Genomic DNA, 20974 nt, shown 5'->3' with positions numbered 1-20974 from the left:
GACAGGTCACAGACTAGGAGAAAACATTTGTAAATTATAGATCTGATAAAGAACCCTGAAAACTCAACAATAAGAAAACAAACAACCCAATTTTTTAAAAAATTGAGCAGAAGATTTGAACAGGCACTTTCCCAAAGAAAATACAGTGTCAAATAAGCACCTGAAAAGATTCTTAATATCCTTAGTTATTAGGGGAAAGCAGATTAAATCTATAAAGAGCTACCACTCTACACCTATTAGAATGGCTAAAATTAAAAAGACTGATCATATCAAATCATAGAGTGGAAGTACTGGAACTCTCATAAAATTCCTGGTGAGAATGTAAAATGGTACAATCACTCTAGAAAACAGTTTGGCAGTTTCCTAAAAAATTAAATACACACCTACCCTAAGAGGTAGCCAATCTGCTCCTAGATGTTTCCCCAAAGAAAGAAAATCTTACAATTTCCATACAAAGATGTGTACCTGAACGTCTATAGCAGTTTTAGTTATAATAGTCAAAACATGGAAAGAACCCACATGTCCATCAAGAAAAGAATGGATAAACTGTGGCATATTCATACAATGGAATGGTATTCAACAAGAAAAGAGAATGAACTGTTGATATAGGCTACAACATGGGTGAATCTCAAAATGATTATGCCGAGTAAAAGACGCCAGACCAAAAAAAGTAATACTATATGATTCTATTTATATAAAATTCTAGGAAACGCAAACTAATGTAGAGTGACAGAAAGCAGATTAGTGCTTACTTGGGAAAGGGGAAGGGATGGGGGAGGGGATTACCAAGGGACAGGAGGAAACTTTTGGGGTCGATGGATATATTTGTTATCTAGATTGCGGCAATAGTTTCACGGGCATATACATACGTCACACTTAACAAATCCTACACTTCAAGAATATGCAGTTTATTGTCTATCAAGTATATCCCAGTAAAGCTGAGAGAAAGTCTTCCTAAAGGAGGAGGAGAAAGAGAAGGGAAGGGGAGGAAGGGAGGGAGGGCAGGAGGAAGGAAGGAAAGAACGGAAGGAGGGTGGGAAAGAAGAAGGGAGGGATGGAAATTTCAGCTCTCAGAGAAGCCATCTGGGAGTTTAGGTTAGTGAGAGAACAGAGAATTTCCTTGAAGCTCCCAACATCATCTCCTAACCTGAGTAAGACTGGCCCTGACTACACATATAAGCTAAGTGACGTGTTCCACTGGAGTGTTTTGTTCAGATGGTTCCATTCACATTCACTCTTTACAACTTCTCTGTAATATTTGTGGAACATCAGTGTCCCACCAGTCCACCACCGCAGAAAAAGCTAACCTTCCTACTCCCACGATGGTAGATGAAAAAGTGAATCATTCCATGTAGAACTCAGGCCATAGTGGTCATCTAGGACTTATTTTTATTGGTTGAAATACCCCCTTCTTTCCACTTAACCCTTACCACAGAGAATTCTGTTAATTATGAAACTTTCCAATTAGTAAATCTGATTTCCCAAGATACAGTTTACAAAACAAGTGAGAGATTGACTATATTCCTTACCAAAACAGAGTCCTCAAAGGGCTCCTTTAAACAGGAAAGCTTCTTGAGGGCATCTAAAATTGATCAATACATAAAAAATTGGTTTTGCATACCTTTCAGGAATCTACCTACATACTTGTAGGCCAAACTGACCAAGTGAATGCGGTGTTTTGGTTTTGTGTGTATGTGTGTGAGGAAGATTGGCCCTGAGCTAACATCTGTGCCAATCTTCCTCTATTTTGTATGTGGGATGCCACCACAGCATGGCTTGATGAACAGTGTGTAGGTCCCCACCAGGATCTGAACCCACGAACCCTGGACTGCTGAAGTGGAGCACACAAACTTAACCACTATGCCTCCAGGCTGGCCCCAGTGAAATGAGATTTTGAATAAGCAGCCCTTTTTTTGGACAGGCGTTTCTGGTCATAGGTGTCCACCCAAGTCCCCTCAAACTGTCCCTGGCTGCCCTTGGTGAAAGTTGACCTGGAACAGTGGCATAGAGCTCTGATGCTGAGTGGGGATCTTCCCTAGCACCCCTAGTGGACGGGAGGACCACTGTGCAGCCATTGGGCAGCAAACCTGGGCTCACTGTCGCCCTTCTCTGGGCAGGCAGATCCCCAGGCCTGTGCACATCCCAAAGCCATGAGCAACGTGCTGGCAGTGTGGCTGGACCTAGCGCAGCCTTGGATGTGGTTAGGTATCCCATCCACAGCCTGGTAGGTGGGCATCACACGTGGGAGGCAGGTCGCGTGCACAGAGCGTGATGTGCACCCACTGTCCCATCACAAACCAGTGCCTGCAGCCCTCCCCTGGCAGCTGGGGCAGAGGGTGGGTGCCCAGTTCCTGCCACCCTTCAGGAGATGCCACAATCACTCATGCACCCTGGTGCCTTCTCTCCCTGGAGAACTGGAGGCCCTGCTGCTGCCCTGGAAATGGCAGGTCACCCTCTGAGCTCTTGAGTTGACTGAGTGGCCTTAGAAAAAGCAAACTTCGTGTATAAGACTGAAATTTTCTATGGCCATCACTCCCCTTTCTGCAGCGGCTACCATCTATCCACCTGCTGTCTTTCCTTCTAGACCTGTATCTATACATTTCCATACTCAAATGGACCCGTGAAACATCTTGTTCTGTGTTTGTTTATAGCATCAACAGCATAAAACCCAACATATTATTCTACGCCATATTCTTTTTATCATGCAACATGCCTTGGAATTCCACCCATTTTTGAACACAGAAGGCTACCTCGTTCTTTCTAACTGCTCATGGATGTTCCACAGTGTGGGTGTAGCACAGTTTATTTCACCACTACCTTATTCCTGGCATTCAGATTGTTCAGTGACAGACAGTGCTACGATGAATGGCCATGTCAGCTCCTTCTTGGGTATTTGGGTGAGGGTGTGTACCCAGAAGTAGCTCAAACTAACCCCTAACCCTAGACCTGACCCTGAGATATATCACTGGACCCCCATATCTGCCCTCAACACCTCTGCTACATACAGACCTTTTTCAAAGAAAGTATCTATGTCTGAGAACCTGTGAGTTGAAAGCTTATAGAGCTATAAGAAAACTTCAGTTGGGGAGTGAAACTTTTTTCTCAGATCCCTGTTTCTCTCATTTCAGCCATTAGATTGCTACAGATAGAGGTCCACCCAGATTATCAGCCTACTTTTGGTGACTTTTGACAACGATTAGCCATGTTTTGTTTTGTTTTCTTGTTTTAACCATTTATTTTAGAGTTGGCCGGGTCTGGATTCAAATTTACTTGACTTCCCTAAGCCTCAGTTTCCTTATCTGAAAAAATGGACATAATAATAACTAACAGTCGTGGAGAATAAAAGAGAATTCATGTAAAGTGCTAAGCAAGGTGAAACATAGTAAATATATAATAATTGATGGCTGTTATGGACTAAGTGATTGACTTTACAATATAAACTGTATCTGAGTGTGTTTTGATATTTTGAATATTAAGATTATTTTTAATGAATAATGTCTCAATGTATTAGTATCTTTGACACTAATGATCTGTCCTGTGGATGGGGTTGCTATTTATCCACGCTACACAAAACGTCACATGCCCATGTTAATTGCCTTTAAAGTTTGGTTTAAATTCGTAAACGATTAGATAATATCAAGGTTGTAAAAGCCTTAAAAGATTATCTATTCCAACCCCCCTCCCCCGCCCCGCCCCCCCCCTCCCCCCCACCGTTTCCTCAGGCATGCAGACTTTGCTAACAGTTTATTTCCCAGGACAGCTAATTCAACCAGATAAGTGGTGAAAATATCCTTAATTTCCAGAGTTGTATTACCTAATTTTCTTCTATCTTCAAAGTCATTCAGGTGATTAATTTTCAATTATTCCCAACATAAATGGGAAAGACCTTAAAAAAGCCCTCTTCATCGATTCAACATATTCAGTTTATGGAGCACTTTACGAGAGCCACACTCTGTCCTGCGGGCTGGAGAGAAAGATGGACAAGAGATCGTCCTGCCCTCATGGGCTTCACAGTCGAGCCGGGGAGACAGCGACAAACGGAGTTGAGTTAGAGGCTAGATTTATGAGAAGGTAGTGTTTCACTGATCCTAATTAAGCACTGATTCTATTAGGCTGATATTGACCCTGTGCTCCAGAGAATCTGTCACAATCCAGGGACTTCTTACTTTTAGCATTGCATAAACATGCAATAAATAAACAAAGAGGACAGTGTTCTGTAATGTAGAATTAAAGAATACACCTTTCTATCACAAGCAATTTTTTTCCCAAAAAAATCTTGAGCAAGAAAACATACTCTATAAATATAGCATTTCTTTTTTTATTAAAAGACACACAGGCATACATGTCCACATGCACACACACACACATACACAACTAAACGGGAAAATTTTTTTTACAGCTTTCTGCAGGCCCTAGAGATTTAAATACTGAAACCTTCCATTTGTACCAATAATTCCTATACAGCTATATGGGGTGAAAAGGTTAATGATGAAATTTTTTTTTAAGTATGTTCCATTGACTATAAATGGCAGATCTGACAGTTAAAATGAAAATTGTTCCAGAAGAAACTTTAGTCAAACTAATTATTTGAGACGTTATAAGGATGTATAATTATATTCTTCACCTTTTAAAAAAAAGTTTTATTACAAATGTGCTTTTAAAGAACAAGTAGAGAAATAAAAGCTGTAATTGTTCTTAATTATAGCTAACTATAATTGCACTCAATTGCAATATGCTGAATATCACCAATGGCTAAAGAAATCCTGGCATACAGACAGTGCACCCACATTCATGAGATGAGGTACAGTTTTATGAATATTCTGTTATCTATAATTTAGCTCTTTTACTGTTGATTCCATTTCTGTGGCTTTATTTTATTTATTTATTTTTTTTAGTGATTGTAGAGATATAATTGTCATCTGTGAATGTACTGAAGGTTCATTCAAAATTCCCATTGCCACAAAAGACACATATTGGCGATTGTTAAATGAGAGATTTGGACCTGACCCACCATAGTTGAATACACAGATTTGAATTTTCAGAGGTAGCAATGAATACCACACTTAATTTACCCAGCAGAGTCCAAGAAGTCCATGGAAAATGTGAAGGATCTAAAATAGCATTAACTACCCCTCTGTGGATAGCTCTCAGAGTCATGTTATTTCAAATGGGCACATTTAAGGAGGGCAAAAGGATCCCATGAATGGGAGGATTTTCATCTCATTCGTCCTTTTGTGCTGAGAACACAGATGGTGTTCTGTCTTTCTGCCCATCCCTCTGATGGGCAGGGCCGCCTTTATAGTCAGAAGGGCTGGGTAGGAGTCCACGACTTGACTGTTTTATCGCCAACTCTCAAACCTCTTGGAGCCCCACTTGACTCATCTGCAAAATGAGGAGTAATAGCGCCATCCTAGTCCTCATCCAGGACTGTGTAAGGGTAGACGTTGTAGAAAATGAAAACACTATTGGAGAAAAGAAGTGGATTCTTTAGCTTCAGGAGAAGGGAACATTTTATTATGTGTTTATGGTCACTGTTCTGAAAAGGAAAAAATAAAAAACAAACCAAAAAGCAAAATTCCCCCAGATCACATCTGAACAGCCTTTATTACTTTCCAGTTTCCATGACTGGCTGCTCTGAGCTTTCAACCCTATAGCCAAAGTCAGCGTTGACAGAATTTCTGGTACATTTTTTTCATTAAAAAAAGAGGGGCTCAATAACTTGGCCTGAGCCCCATTCCCCACTGCAAGTTGGAGGCCAGGTCCCCATAGAGGGAAGCCCTTTGAGGGGCTGTCCTTTTGGCAGAGGTCACAGCTACTCTGCCGCCAAATAGAAGCATAAATGTCCCTTACTTCCGGATATCTGGTGGAAACCAACAAGGCCAAGGGTCCTAAGTTCCAGCTTGTGTTCTTGAAAGCCCTAAAGCACCCAGCACCTGGCAGGGCCTGCAGGTCGTGCTGTGAAGGGGGAGGAAGTCATCAGACTCTTAGCCAATCTGAAACAGACCAGGAGTTCAGGAGCTGGTGTAACCCATCTCTCCATTTTTTTTCATTGTCACTTCATCCCGTATAGAGTTTTACTGCAGCTGTCAGAAGCCGCCATCTTTTTCTCCCTCTTCTCTCCTGCCCCCAATCCTCTGTGTATCTTCAGCCCTCTGATGCCCTCCTCAAGGCCAGAGGCCATCCTGGAAAAGCACACGATGTCCTGCAAGTTCTCACTGGGAAAAGGCAGCATCTGTAAGACAAAACATCCTTCCTCTTGTTCAAGTCTGTTTCATCAGTCATGACTTTGGTGTTATGTTAATGAAGTCTCTCTGGATTTGTTTTCCTAAAAACCTCCACAGAAGAGGATCATCATGGGATGGTGCTCATTCAATCTCATCTTGCAACTTACAAGTAGGCATTCCTCTGCGTGAATGTTTGTTGCCATGGCTTCCGCACTCAATGGTCCACCTTGTGGGGGAGGGGTCCATATTTGTTTATTGCCTGCTCAACCCCCAGCACATAGAAATTGGCACATAGTAGGAGCTGAAGAACTATTTGTTGAACAAATTAATAAATAAATGCTAATAATAAATGCTAATGAACTCAATACCAATACTTGTCGGTTGATGGATTAGGCCATTAGTCAAACATTACAATGCAGGCTGGTGTTTGCAAATCCCTCTTTGATCTAGAAATGATCAGGAGTGGGATGATTTTCTCTCATTAAGAGGACTTATTGGTGATATTATGTCCCTGGGAGCTAATAGAGAAAAATTAGGCATTATTGCAAAATGGGCTTCCTTTTAAACTGATTTATCAAAGAAAAAATTTTATTTTCAATTAATAATTTTTTGGTATATTTTCCCTTAAGAAGCCCCCTTGTGAACTGCAGTAAAGCTTAGAGCACAATAACCCAGTAATATTAAATGTGGAGATCTTCTAGTGTCTGAAACCCCCTCCCCCTTGCAAAAGCATAGTATTTGAAGGAAATACACTTTTTTTGAGAGAGAGATGTCATTTTGTTAACAGAGCTTTGAAAAAAGACACATACACACAGCCTTACATACGACTTGTCTGTTTTTTTGTTTTTGCCTTTCTTTCTGTCTCTGAGAGTACAAGTTGGTAAATGAAAGGTAATGTGCCATTTCTAGGCTCTGCGACTGTCCTCCAGGGCTGGTTGCATTTGCTGTTGCTAAAGGCTGAATAAGTGAGTTTTAATGAGCAGGAATTGTTACTAATGGCTGACTCGGGTCATCACTGGATCACATAATTTAACTGCGGTAGATTCACAGAGCATGAAGAGTAGGATGTTTAATAGGGAAACCCAAGTGTGTTGGAGACCTCCTCCTCCTAATGCCACCAGCAGTCTCGAGGACGTGCCCCCTCTTCCCAGGTGCATTCTTGAGCGAAGTGTCAAGATGACATTTTTGAAAGAAAAGAAAACAAGTCCTTCACGTCATCTTGAAAAGACGGAGAGATGGAAGAGCTATTTAAACAGTGGCCCCCTCACAGATGACGGTCAGGGCCAGATGGACAGTTTTTCAGAGTCAATTAAGAGAAACCCGCAGCAATTTTATTTTCAAGACACTGGAGCACAAGAACAGAAACAAAGGCACAAATCTGTAGCTGTATTTTCTAAAGAATACCAAAACAATCTGAAGAAATCTTGAACCGAAAAAAAACCTTAGCAAGGATTCTGGCTAGGACTTGCCTATTGAGATGGAGGCGGGATAGGCCAGTAATTACGCTAAATTGATCTTAATGCAGCACGTCTTCTGACCACCCAGATTGTGTGTGTGCCTGCTGCCAGATACAGGTTGCTAATTCCAAACGCGCCCCAGTACGTCCCTGCTTCCTGATGGATTTGGTACATGGAAGTTCCGGCTCTCCACAGTGGCAACCCTCAGCCCGAGCTGAACACCAAGAGTGGTTGGAAGAAAAACTCCACCTTGTAGCCTTAATTTTATAACTGAGAGGTATGGAAGGGTTAATCCCCGTGAATGCAGGCTGGGCAGAAGGAGATTGGAGTGGTACCTCTTGTGAAGTCGGTCTGTAGGCAGGACCACTTCTGTGAATGTTGCCAGCTGATGTTTCATCGGCTTCCACGTCGGAGTGGCTTTGAGAGGCTGGCCAGCCTCTGGAGTGACGTGAAGGAGCTCTTGTCGAAACCTGCAGTTTTCTAAGTGACAGGGTGAGTTTATCTCAGGGTCTCATCTCCCTTTTAGTTTGTCAGCATTTTGAACGTACAGATCCAGACCGCCTATCATTTTTTTTAAACCACAGCAACATCTACAATTGTCTGCTTCACGCAGTGGATACTCGGTGAATATTCGCTGAAAAGAAGGAAAAGCAATAGTGCAAAGGAAAGAAATGGGCATAAGAAGTTAAGGTGGGGGTAGACGTGGACGTGTTTCCTGCATTCCCATATTCACACAGTCTCCTTATCACGCAGCCCTTCCTGACCACCAGGTGGGAAATAATACCCCCAACCCTGCCTTTAGGTTCTAGCCCCTGCCTTGCTTCATTGCTCTCCATAACGTATACTACGTAAGATAGTAATAAATCTCCATTTGTTTTTTGTCTATCTCCTGCTTCTAGATTAGAAAGTTCCTAGGAGTGAGGCCATTTTTTGTTGTTGTTGACTGCTATAGAACAGAATCCAGAACCAATGAATGAATGTAGAAGATACATATCATGTCTGTAGCTTATATATCCTGACTAGCAGCAGTGTAGCACAGTGATCAAAGGCATAGGCTCTGGGGACAGACCGCCTGGGTTCAGATCATGGCTCTGTCCCTCACTAGCTGAGTGGCTTTGGGAAGCTACTCAACATTTTTGTGTCCCATTTTCCTCATCATCTTGTAGTTGAATCATGGTGACGACTTCATGAGGATTTTTATGAGGATTAAGTGTGTGGACACATGTCAATGGCTTAGAGTAGTGGCTGGTATTAAATAAGAGCCTCAAAAATGTGAGCATGTGTGTGTGTGTGTGTGTCTATGTGTGTAGATTTCACCATGTGGGAATAATTGCTAGTGTTTATATACAGGCACACGTGTACGCGTACACACACACACTGATATTTTAATCATGTGAGTGAAAATTTAGGAGGGCTAAAAGTGGAAGAGAAAAAATAAATAAGGGCCAAAATAAAACATAAAGACAAATAAATGATCTGAGAGAAAGTCAGAGCAAGGGGAAGGGACAGTGTCTTTCTTTATCAGAGAAGAAACTTTCATTTCAGAAGTGTTTGGATTCCCCAGAGCTAAGGTTCACCTTATAAGAAATAGTTAACTGTGGACGTTGAGGGTATTATGCTAAGTGAAATAAATAAGTCAGATGGAGAAAGACAATTACCATATCACATCACTTCACTTCACAAGATTAACAAACATGGTGGAGATTAACAGATTAACAGATACTGTGGAGACCAGATTGGTGGTTACCAGAGGGGAAGGGGGTGAGGGGAGGGGTAAAGGGGCACATGTGTACGGTGACCGATGGCAACCAGAGTTTTGGTGGTGAACATGATGCAGTCTATATAGAAGTTGAAATATAACGATATACACCTGAAATTTATATAGTGTTATAAAACAATGTGACCTCATTAAATAAAGAAAAAGTTAACTTTCTAAATTAATATACGGATTTGTAATGATGCCTTTAAGCTAATCTTCTTGGCTACGTATTATTTGGAAATAGATTCAACTTTAAAGACTCACAATTTGCCCCAAACCCAAGTGACCAACAAAACAGAAAAGAAATCTGCTTCATTGTTGAGACTTTCCCTCTTAATTAAAATAAAGAAAATCTCGCTTCTATTACAACCAGAACATTAAAATGAAATTGTTTGCAGGACAGGCAGTGAAAATAAAATATATTTTAAAGAAGTCTTTGTACTTTTGGGAGAATCAAAGTTACCACTGGAGAGAAACATTCCTGGTCTTAAAAATATTTGTCATGCTGACACACAATTAGCACCGGGGCTCATGTCCTCTGTTTTATAGTTGTTGGCTAATTTTGGAAACTGGCAAGCTGCACAGAAATAGATGGTGTGCTCTTGCTTCAACACTTCCTAAAAAAAGAACTGTTTGCATGGTTCGGGAATGGGAAGGGATAGGAGATGACGAGGAAGTGTGCTATTTCAGACAGCTGATAAAAGCTGGCACCACTCTGTGCACTGATGAATGTTCTACACGTTTAAAATTAAAGTTGTTTTTTAAGGATTGCTAAATAATCTACAAAAACTGTATATAATACACAAGGGACATTTGTCTGCTTTTGCAAGGTACTTTTCTGGTTTTTTCCTTTGATAAAATAATTTTATAGCACAACTTCAAATTTGCAGAGGGCTGTCTTGTTTGTTTGCATTGTTGATTGATCCAACAATTCTCGATCAAAGGGCATGTTATTATTACATTCTGGGACGTAGAGACCCCAAGCACAAGGCAGAAGGAATAGGAATAGGTTCACAGCAAAATTGAGGAAAAGGTACAGAGATTTCCCGTATGTCTTCTGACCCCACACATGTACAGCCTCCCCATTATCAACATCCCCCACAAGAGTGGTGCCTTTGTTATAATCAGTGAACCGGCACTGACACAGTGTTATCACCAAAGTCCACAGCTGACATTAGGGTTCGCTCTTGGCATTGTACATCCTATGGATTTGGACAAATGTGTAATGACCTGTATCCCTTATTGTGGTACCACACAGAGTAGTTTCACAGCCCTAAAAATTTTCAATATGTCACCCTCTTTAAGTTCTTTTAATTGAGTTATGAAGCATTATTTAGATGAAGCATAGCATAGTATGCTAAATTTATTTTCCTCAAGGATTTCTTGGCAAAAGGTGTAAATTCACGTAAACTTGAATAATTCAGATCAGTTGTTGGCAATAGTAAGTGGGTAAAATGAACAGGTCATCATTTAAAAGCTCTGGTGTTTCGCTAATTTCGAAAATGGCGATTGGTTGGTGAGTCCTGGCTGCATTGTTGCCGTCAGATACAGAGATTCTTTATATGGTTTTTTAATCGTGGAGCTACATGCTCCAATGGAATCTTCAGGTTTTTAGTTAACATCTTGTAATTTAAACTTTGTTCATCCATTCATTCACGTTCGCCAAAAATTACTTTTCCTATAAAGCAATACCTGTAAGTAAATTTTTGAGGACACAGTTGTGTAAAACATAACTTTCTCCTGCTAGTACTTACGATGTGGAGAGCATAACTTTTTCCCAGTATTTGTCTTTTGCTCTAAAGGTAAGGCCAACACCTTGAGTGTGTGGGTTTCCCAAACGGAGTTCTATATTGTCTTTCATGCACAAATCACACCCATAATTTACCATTAGGAATTTCTAGTTTATTTTTAAGAGGAACAAGAACTTAAAGATGCTTGTGGAAATCTTGTCTCCCCCCGGCCATATTTATCGTTGTCTTGCCCCCAGACCTAATTCAGCATCAAGTTTCTTTAGCCACTTGTTGTTTTTAATCTTTGCAAAGAATCCAACTTAGTTTTCCTAGAAACAAGAACTTTTCCATACTCCTAGTTCATTGGTTTTATATCATGTTTAATTAAATTTAAAAACTAGAATGAGTGTCACTAACATAAACGTTTTGGGGAACAAACACAACATAGACTTGGTAAGCATGCAAACTTAGGCAACAGAAGCTAAAGTGAAACAGGCATTCTTGAGAGGGCTCAGTCACTATGTTTCTCCACGAGAATGGAGAATGTGGATTAATCCAGTAATAAAACAGAGGTCCATTGTAGACATTTGCCTTCTATTGCTCTATGGCAGTGGTTCTCCACTGAGGACAGTTTTGCCCCCAGGAGACATTTGACAATGTCTGGAGACATTTTGATTGTCACAAATGGGAACGGGGCACACTACTGGCATCTATTGGGTAGGGGCCAGGGGTGCTGCTAAACGTCCTACAATGCATAGCACCACCCCCCACAACAAAGGATTTTCTGACTCAAGATGTCACTATATTGCCAAGGTTGAGAAATGCTACTCTACTGTGATTTAAATGGATTTATTATAATGTCTGTCTAGTATAGTTTTAAAAGATACCAGGGGGACTGATAATATTAAAATATGTATAACCTGGAAAGCAAAAATAAAGAGTTAAAAGATTAGAAAGAATAAAAGGTTATTATACCTTAACCCCTAGGATGCTGCTGTTACTATGAGCAAGCTCTAAACATAGACCCATCCCTCAAGGGCAACAAGATCACAAAAGTTCATTAATTCATTCCTTACAAATTGAACAAGTATTTTTGGAGTACTCATATACGTTGGTCGCAAGTGGCAAAATGATAAATAATGAAATCAAGTTTAAAAGATATTTCTGTTGTGATGTTATAAAGAAAGACTAAAGGGAGGGAGCCTTCTCAGCTGGGGTACCCACAATTCCAGATTCTGTTTGGAAGGAGAAATTTCTTATGCAAGCACTAAATTCTCAGAAGAGATGAATACATGTGACAATGCCTTCAACTGTGGTTTTGCTGAGGGAATGGAAATATTCTCTCAAAAGCCAATTTCTGGAGCAATAAAAGCTGAAGGTTTCATATTGTGTGGTTATTTGGGAAAGAACATTTCTATAGAAGCTGAACTCATAATCACTGGTATTTTTAAGGCAGCATGGCTCTATGGGAACAAGTACATTCCAACAGTGCTCAGGTACTGTCAGAGACAATAGGTGGGAGGGAGTTCTAGAAGCTGGGAGGGTCAGAGAAACTTCATGGAGGAGGAAGTCGTTTATTTGGGTAAACAAGATGAGTAAAGACAGTGTAAATTTAAAGCTGAGATTCTTAACTGAAGGTTGACAAGTTAGCTCTAAGATGCTCATGAACCATCTACAATTGTGCGCCACATTTTGTGTGTATATGCTTGTGTATATTGTTATTTTTTCTATGTAAGGTGTTCGCATCTTTACTCATATTCTTAAAGGGATTACATGATGTGAAGAAGATTACGCACTGCTATTCCTAAGAATTATATCTTTAATCCTTCCGTCTAAAGTTGAGCCCACCTCAGCTTTTAAAATATCCTAACGTTAAACCTCCATCTCTTCCTCCTCCTCCTTGCTCCCGGTTGCTTCCACGAGCACAGCTCTGATTGAAAGACAAGCTATTGCAATTAGGAAAAAGTTAGTTTTGAAACTTTTCTCAAGTCACTCTTATTAATACGCTATAGAGCCTTCAGTGAGTGACTTATCTTTTGTGCCATTTGAATTGTCATAGCATCTGCCTTCACCAATCCCAACTGGTAGGACATTATAACAAAGAAATGAAAATCAATATGCTACTGAAAGAATTGGATTTTGTGTTAAACGTGTTCCTTCATGAACCTCCGGTGACAGAGATCATCAACACGAAGACACATCCTCAAAGAAGTTTGTTCCTAGGTGACTCTCGGAAAGAGCACACAGGTGCTTTGTTTAACTGGAAAATAACTAAAAGGTGGATTGGGATTTTTTCCCCTCCCATTTTTCTTCTGTATGTTGTACAGTTTTAAATTTTAATGTTTTAAACACAGTTAAGTTCTACCACCAGAAAGCAGAGGTAGAGATTTTGCATGTGTGTAAAACTTCCTTTGACAGTAACCATTGAAATGTTTATGGCAATTAATCAGAAATGTGACTAGTCAATTTGACATTTCTAAACAGCTGCATAGAAAGTGTCTTCTGCACACATAGATACTGTCATGACTTGGTGCATTATATTATGGTTTTATTAAACATATTTTTATAATTTGCCAAAGTAAGCTAATCATACTTATCTTCTTTTTCTCCTCCAGAGAGACAACCACAGAGTTAGCTGGAAGTCTACCAAGGTGAGCAGGCGAACCTTCCTTATTCTGTGCATGATTTCTGATTCACCCCGAAAGAAGTGCTGTGTCCTCTTGGAGAGGATTGTCAGATTTTAAGGCCTTGTATTTCACTCTGTCAATTCCAGAATCTGTGTATGAGCCACATAGGCTTGAGGTAGCCAAGAAGTAACGAGGGTGATGTCCATAGATGACTTAGGGAAACCATTCTCATTCTTCTGAAGTTATATCATGTCTTCGGAGATGTATATATGAGCCACATTCTTCACAGAAACCATAAACATGCTGCTTCCTTTATTATATTCACAGGAATTGGCAATCTAAAACCACATTAAATTGTTTGTTTCTTTAGGATATCCATGACGGTTATTGCATTCAAGGATTTGTAGATTTATGAGAGAATCCCCAGCTTTCTCTAAAGAACTTACATCATGGTTTTGATGATACTATAAATACATTTGTAGTTCTTATCACCATTTAAATAAATGCTTAATATTAATACTCCACCAGGAAAAGAAATCAAAATATAAATTGGTCAATGTATTTTATGTATTTTTGATATTTTATGTCATTATATGAAATAAGATATTAACAGGATGCAAATTATAGATGACAAGCCATCAAAATGATTGCCATTGTTTATTAGAGGAAAGAAAGGGAGTGGCAGTATTTTAAGAGAGATTTTAGTGGGCATTGCATAGAGCATCTAGCATCGTGCCCTAGTCTTTGGAGGTGCTCAATAACAAAAATGAATGAATGAATAGGCTGTGGGGTATTGCTGGCAAACTGTTGGAAATGGAAATCAGGAGACACTCAAGAACGAGAAAAAGAGAGGGAAGAAAATGTGATAATGAACAGAGGGGGAAAGTACATATCGTTACCATCTGTTACAGAAGATAAGCACATTTGGTTGCTTTTTTTAGGTAAAGAAAATCTTTGCTCATAGGATCATGACTAATATTGCCAAAAAACTGTTTACTGTGATCCAAATATTTAAATTACTATATGTCTTAATTCTTTGGCTAACGTCCCCAAGAAACATTTCAACTGTTTGCTGGTCTACAGGGCTAAAACCGTCCGTGTGTTCTGGTGTGTCCCCAGTGAGTTTGTTTATCATTCTGCCTTCACTCTGAAGAAAGTCCACTGTGAAGACCTAAGCATCCATTATTTTCAGGGAGAGAGAGAGTTGTGTATCTGCCCATGTTTGTGGTGAAGAAGTTAATCCCAAAATAATGGAATGAAGAATGACTTTCAAACTTTTCTAGAATGGCTAAGAAACGGACCACCCTCATATTGTCAGATGAGACCTACACGGAGCTGTAATCATGCAGATAAAAATCACTCAGTTGTCTGAGAAATCTGGAGCATACCCTGAATTCTATTAAGTAGCATTGTATCGTGAATACCAAGCAGCAGTTGCCACATTCACTGCGAAGGATCTTCTATTGCAGCTGGTTTATGACTCCAGGGAGAGTCCAATCTCTTCTGGAGTTTGGTGGGAGGTATTTTAGTAATGAGCCTACTTATTTTTTTTTTCATGAGTTTCTGTTATTCTAATGTTGCATCACGTTGAAAATAAACATGACAACAATCCCATTCGAACTGCAATTCGCAGTCATTGTAAAGCTTGGCAATTAGGTTGTGAGAAATAATATGTCAGTTCTTTCTCATTTATGCTTCTCATAGAGCCTCAGGTATATTTTTGACTTTCTTCAGGGCAGTTTGGGGCATATCCATTGACAATTATTTCCCTTCCGCACATTAACATGAAATAATATAATTATTTCATGATGAATACTTCTCTTGGCAGCCAGACTATTTCTTTTGCTAACGTTTGTTTGTTTGTTCAATCTTATAGAATTCCATCCGTTGTTCAGCTTCCAGCCTTTCTTCAGATTTCTTCAGCCTGTCACTGGGAAAGTACAAATGAGCCCTGGAAAACCTTGATGCTATTTAGAACAAGGCACCTGTAGTTATTTTGTTTGTTTGTCAGCTAATGATTAGCGGAACATGATGCTTTGGGTTTTTTATCCTTTTAGTCCTAAAAGCATGCTTATGCTATGACATCTAGGAAAAATGGAATATTCTGTCAACTGCTAACTAGTGAGATGCGGCTGGGAACAAAGACAGCGGCATTTTATAGCAGTTTTATGATTTGGTTTTCCTTGGCTTTGACTGTCTTGAAATTTTCCAAAAGGCCATTTACAAATATCGCATAAAGGTGGAGTATTTCAGCTTTAATTGCCTTACATGGCATTAATTTAAAGGAGCTCACCACTAGTTGATAATATTCTGTGAAAATGTACAAATCCCATAGCGGTAGATTGTGCCTTGCTAGTTAAAAATGCTTTGAAGTTGAAATGAGGTATGTGCACAAGGTGCTGGAACAGGCACCAGGTTTGTTTCTCATTGCTAATGATAACCTAAATGTGTTTTTGAATTCTTGCCATTGCTGAAATTAAATCCTAATAATAATATGTCACCAGAAAAAATTAGATTATATGAGGAACATGCACTAAGCATTGTAATTATATTATAAATATTAAAACCAATGATCTTGTTGGGATTAAAACAAATATTTAAGCTTGCTACACGTACTACTCATGCTGTCCTGTTTATCTTGAGGCGTCCTGGAAATGGGATGTATGGTTTCATTTCTAGAACCATGAAAATGATCGTTTTCAATCTTATGTATGATTCCTTGCTTTTATTTTGCTGTAGCAAAGGACAACTTAGCAATCTGGACAACTGCTTTTTTTTCCATTACAAGCATGTCTTTCAAGATCTTTTTTAATGATCGAGGGTGTTTAGTTTGGGTAGATGTGTTTTAATTAAATCATGGTAAGACCCCAATTGCTCAAACAGAGTAGAGGCACTAAATTAGTTATGATAAGCTGGGGTTTTAATATAAATGATGCCTATACAGAGATAACACTTGATTTTGGATAGCAGAGTAAAGGTATAAACAAGTTTTATATTAACAGAGGTTTTACTGTAATCGTGCACTATTAGTGGCTGTTTTTGAAAAAGAGAGCATTTTAATTCCTTGTTAGCATAGTCCACTGTTACTTGACATAAACTAAACAATATGGAAAATAAAGCGATTTAGTAGACCTTAACAGAGGTATCTTAAGTACTACTGTAGAGATTCACGAGCTGGTTCTTATAGCATAACACCCAAAAGTCAGGATGCTCTTTGGGGAATGTGAAGTATTGGTATATGAAGGTTAAAATAATTAAGTATATAAATCTGGTGCCTTCTTTTGCAAGACTCTAGCATAAACCCTGGAAGGCAGGGGCCAAAGGTTAAAGTCAATAATCAAAGAGCTGAACCTTTTTTCTTGTATTTTAACCCAATAACTTAATCTATTTCTATACGTCCTTTGAGGGGGTTAGGGAGCTCAAGTTTCATTCTAAGCAATGGAACCCCCAATTCCTAGAACACCACTGTGCACTGTAGCGTTATTGTTTGCAGACCTCCTACCAAGAACATAGAACTGCCTGGTTTGTGTGACTGTGGGAGATAAAAGTCATTACTTTGCAGTTTCACATATGGAATTTTGGTCTTAAGTTACTGAGCCTCGTTATCCGAAATTTGAAGCAAATAGATTTCATGTAGTGGAAGGGCAAGACAGAACTTTCTGACTGATCACATTTCTCAGTCATGGGGGTGACTGACCAGGAAGCAGCAAGAAGAAAAGGTGGAGGCAAAGAGAACCATGTGAGTTCTGCCACTCAACGCACCCCCTGTGGCTCTCGGGGGGTTTTAAGTCTGGTGTTCAGTGCGCTGTGGAGGGCTGTGGTAGGTAAGACAACCTCATCTTTCTCATTGTCCTCAATACAAAGTGCGATCTTCTGAAAGACCTTTAGAAATTAGCAGATAAAAATGTTGGTGATACCAAATGCAAAGACAATAGGAGCAAAAATCAACAAGTGGGACTCCATCAAACTAAAAAGCTTGTGCACAGCAAAGGAAACCATCAATAAAATGAAAAGGAAACCTGCTGAATGGAAGAAAATACTTGCAAATCATATATCTGATAAAGGGTTCATATCCACAATATATATAAGGAGCTCATACAACTCAATAGCAAAAAAAAAACCCAATTAAAAAAATAAGCAGAGGACATGAATCAAGATTTTTCCAGAGAAGACATACAGATGGCCAGGAGGTACATGAGAAGGTACTTGCCATCAGTAATGATCAGGGAAATGCAAATCAAAACCACAATAAGACATCATCTCACATCTGTTAGAATGGCTATCATCAAAAAGATAAGAGATAACAAGTGTTGGCAAAGATGTGGAGAAAAGGGAACTCTTGTGCACTGGTTGTATAAAGGTAAATTAATGCAGCTATTATGGAAAACACGGAGGTTCTTCAAAAAATTGAAAATAGACCTACCATATGATCCAGGAATCCCACTTCTGGGCATATATACAAAGGAAATGAAAATAAGATATTGAAGAGATATCTGTACTCCCATGTTCATTGTAGTTTTATTCACAATAGTCAAGATATGGAAAGAACCTAAATGTCTGTCAACAGAAGAATGGGTAAAGAAGATGTGATATGCACACATGCATACTTACACACACACTGGAATATTATTCAACCATAGAAAAGAAGGAATTCTACCATTTGTGACAACACGGATGGACCTTAGGGGCATTATGCTAAGTGAAATAAGCCAGACAAAGAAAGACAAACACTGTATGGTATCACTTACGTGTGGAATCTAAAAAAAGAGGCAAACTCATAGAAACACAATAGAAATGTGGTTGCCGGGGGGTGTGGGTGGGGGAAATAGGAAAAAAAAATGTTGGTACTTCCAGGCCAAACTCTTACTAAGTAATCTAGAATTGATGATGATTTCCTGTCTTCTTTATAATTCCTATGAAAGAACAATTTTCCTGGGATCCAAGCCTGGTCCACATCAGTGTTTACAAAATCCATCATTTATTCATTGATTCAACAAAGGTGTAAGTACTAGCTGTATGCCAAGGATGCTCGTAGGCTCTCTGGTAGAAAACAAATGATCATATCCTCCCCTAAGCAGCTTAGTCTAGTGTGGCAGGTACAGATGAGCACACTGCTAAGTGGAAAGTGTTTAATGCCAGAGGAAAGGTAGAAAGACACATAAGTAAACAAAAGGCACTATGGGATTTCATCAGGAGGATGGGCCACTTCTAATGGGAGGAAGCAAAGACAGCATCCGGAATCAACCTTCTGAGCAGGACTTGAGTGGATGGGTCAGGTTTGGGCATGTGGCATGTGTGCCCTCTACACAGAGGGAACATCATCACTGAGGCCCAGGGAAGGTGTACAGGAAATGTGTGCAGGGAACAGGAAGTGGCACCATCTTGTTGATGGAATGCAGAGGCCGGAAGAGGAGCTTAGGGGATGACAGTTTAATGTGAAAGGTTTAGATTCCAGTTTGAGGAGCTGTTATTCCCTTTGATACCGTGCATATGGGGAATGTTCTAAGCTGTTCCTTAAGACGAATAATCTGGGCAAATCTATTGAATGGATTTGGGGAAAGAAAAAAGAGTTGAAGTTCTCCACACAGGACCCCATGGTACTCCCAGAACTTACATTCCCCAGAATCCCCTTTCTCAGATTCACTACTTGGCTAATAATAAAAAACAAGCCCTCTGACCTAAGTAATTAGTTTCCAAACCTTACAGTTCCAATTTTTCTTCTAGCACCCAGCCGTCTTACTGCACACTGACTCTGAGGCCACAGTTGTAGTTGTTAAGATGTATTCTCTCTTCCTCTCTGCCCCCACCCCCAGCTCCTAACTTTTCACAATGTATCCCCCACTCACAGTCTCTGACTGAATTCTTTCCTGCATGAACCTTTCTCTTGCAATATCCTTCCTTACTATTTTCCTCACTTAATCCATTTAAAAGGCACTGTACCTTTATCAGGCTGAAAAATGCAGATTGAGTTTGTAGCTATAGTTCAAGAGGTCAGAGAAAGCCCAAGGTTAATTTGGCATTCTGGTACATTCTCTCTCTCCTCTGCCATCCTTAGCATGTTGGGTATGGCACACCTCATGCTCACAATATGACTTCAGCAGTTCCAGCCATCACATGGAGATCTGACCACATCCTGTGAAGAAGGCATTTCTTCATATGTATCTCTGTTTTAGGGAAGAATTTCATGCCCATGCCTAAGCTCTTAGGGAGGGGAAATTGGGTTTCTGGTATGTGCAGCCTTTATAACGGGGGACATAGTCTGCCATCAAGGAGGAAGGTAGGACTCAGAGTAGGGGGAAATGGCTTTTACGTACTTAAGGAATGATGTCTGCCAAAGCGTTCTTCTTTCATCATTTTCTCCTCAACCTATTCCAGCCAGGCTTCTGACCCTTTCATTCCACTAAACTGGCCCAGTCAAGGTCAATAGCAGCCTTCATCTGGCTAAATCCAATGGCCTTTTATCTGTTCTCTTATTTGGCCTCTCAGCTGCATTAAGTAGGGACTCCTTCCTTCTCCATGAAATGCCTTCTTAGTTTCTGGCATGCCAAACTCTCCTGGATTTCTTCCTTTCTCACTGGCCATCCTTCCTCAGTCTTCCTGTCTGTTCTTCCTCCCCTGCTTGACTCTACATGCTGAAGTCCCAGGGCTTCCCTTGGCCATTCCTCTCTTCACGTGTAGAGAAGATGTGGGAAGTGATTGCATCTAGTTCCACAATCTTAAAGATCATCTTATGTGGGTAGTTCCCATCTTGATATCTCCAGCCCCACTTCTTCAAATCTTCAGAGCTCAAATCTGAATTCTCAGCTGTCAATTGAACATCTCCGTTTGGATATATAATCTTAAACTTGATGTGGCAAAAAGGAGAACTCTTGAATCACCCCCACCCGCCTTACCACCATGAACCCAACTGCTCAAATGAGAACCTAGAATCATAGATATTGTCTTTCCATTCATCAGCAAAGTCAATCGGCTCAACCTCCAAAATTTATCTTTAATTTGTCCACTACCTCCATCTCTTATCGTTCGTCATTTATCCGCAGTGCCTGGAACATAGCACGTCCCTGATAAATATCATAAGTCTTTGACCATCTGAGCAAACAGATGTTTGCATAAATGAAGAAAAGTTTGAATTGGAAAATGTCTTGGTTTGCTCCAGCTGCTATAACAAAATACCATA

General features: G+C 39.9%; 1 protein-coding gene across 22 annotated transcripts in view; it reads left to right on the top strand.

The window, feature by feature from the left end:
• The window catches only part of CELF2 (CUGBP Elav-like family member 2), a 789997-nt gene that overhangs the window by 387552 nt on the left and 381471 nt on the right, over window positions 1-20974 (top strand). For all 22 annotated transcript variants that reach the window (XM_070601472.1, XM_070601463.1, XM_070601447.1 and 19 more), the window contains one exon: window positions 13786-13821. Coding sequence is in view for 12 of the 22 variants with exons in the window: in XM_070601447.1 (XP_070457548.1) it covers window positions 13786-13821 (36 nt within the window). In the remaining 10 variants the exon portion in view is untranslated. The remainder of the gene's footprint in view (window positions 1-13785; window positions 13822-20974) is intronic.

The sequence above is a fragment of the Equus przewalskii genome, chromosome 30, assembly GCF_037783145.1.
Source record: "Equus przewalskii isolate Varuska chromosome 30, EquPr2, whole genome shotgun sequence".
NCBI lineage: Eukaryota > Metazoa > Chordata > Mammalia > Perissodactyla > Equidae > Equus > Equus przewalskii.
This window is presented reverse-complemented; position numbering and strand designations above follow the sequence as displayed.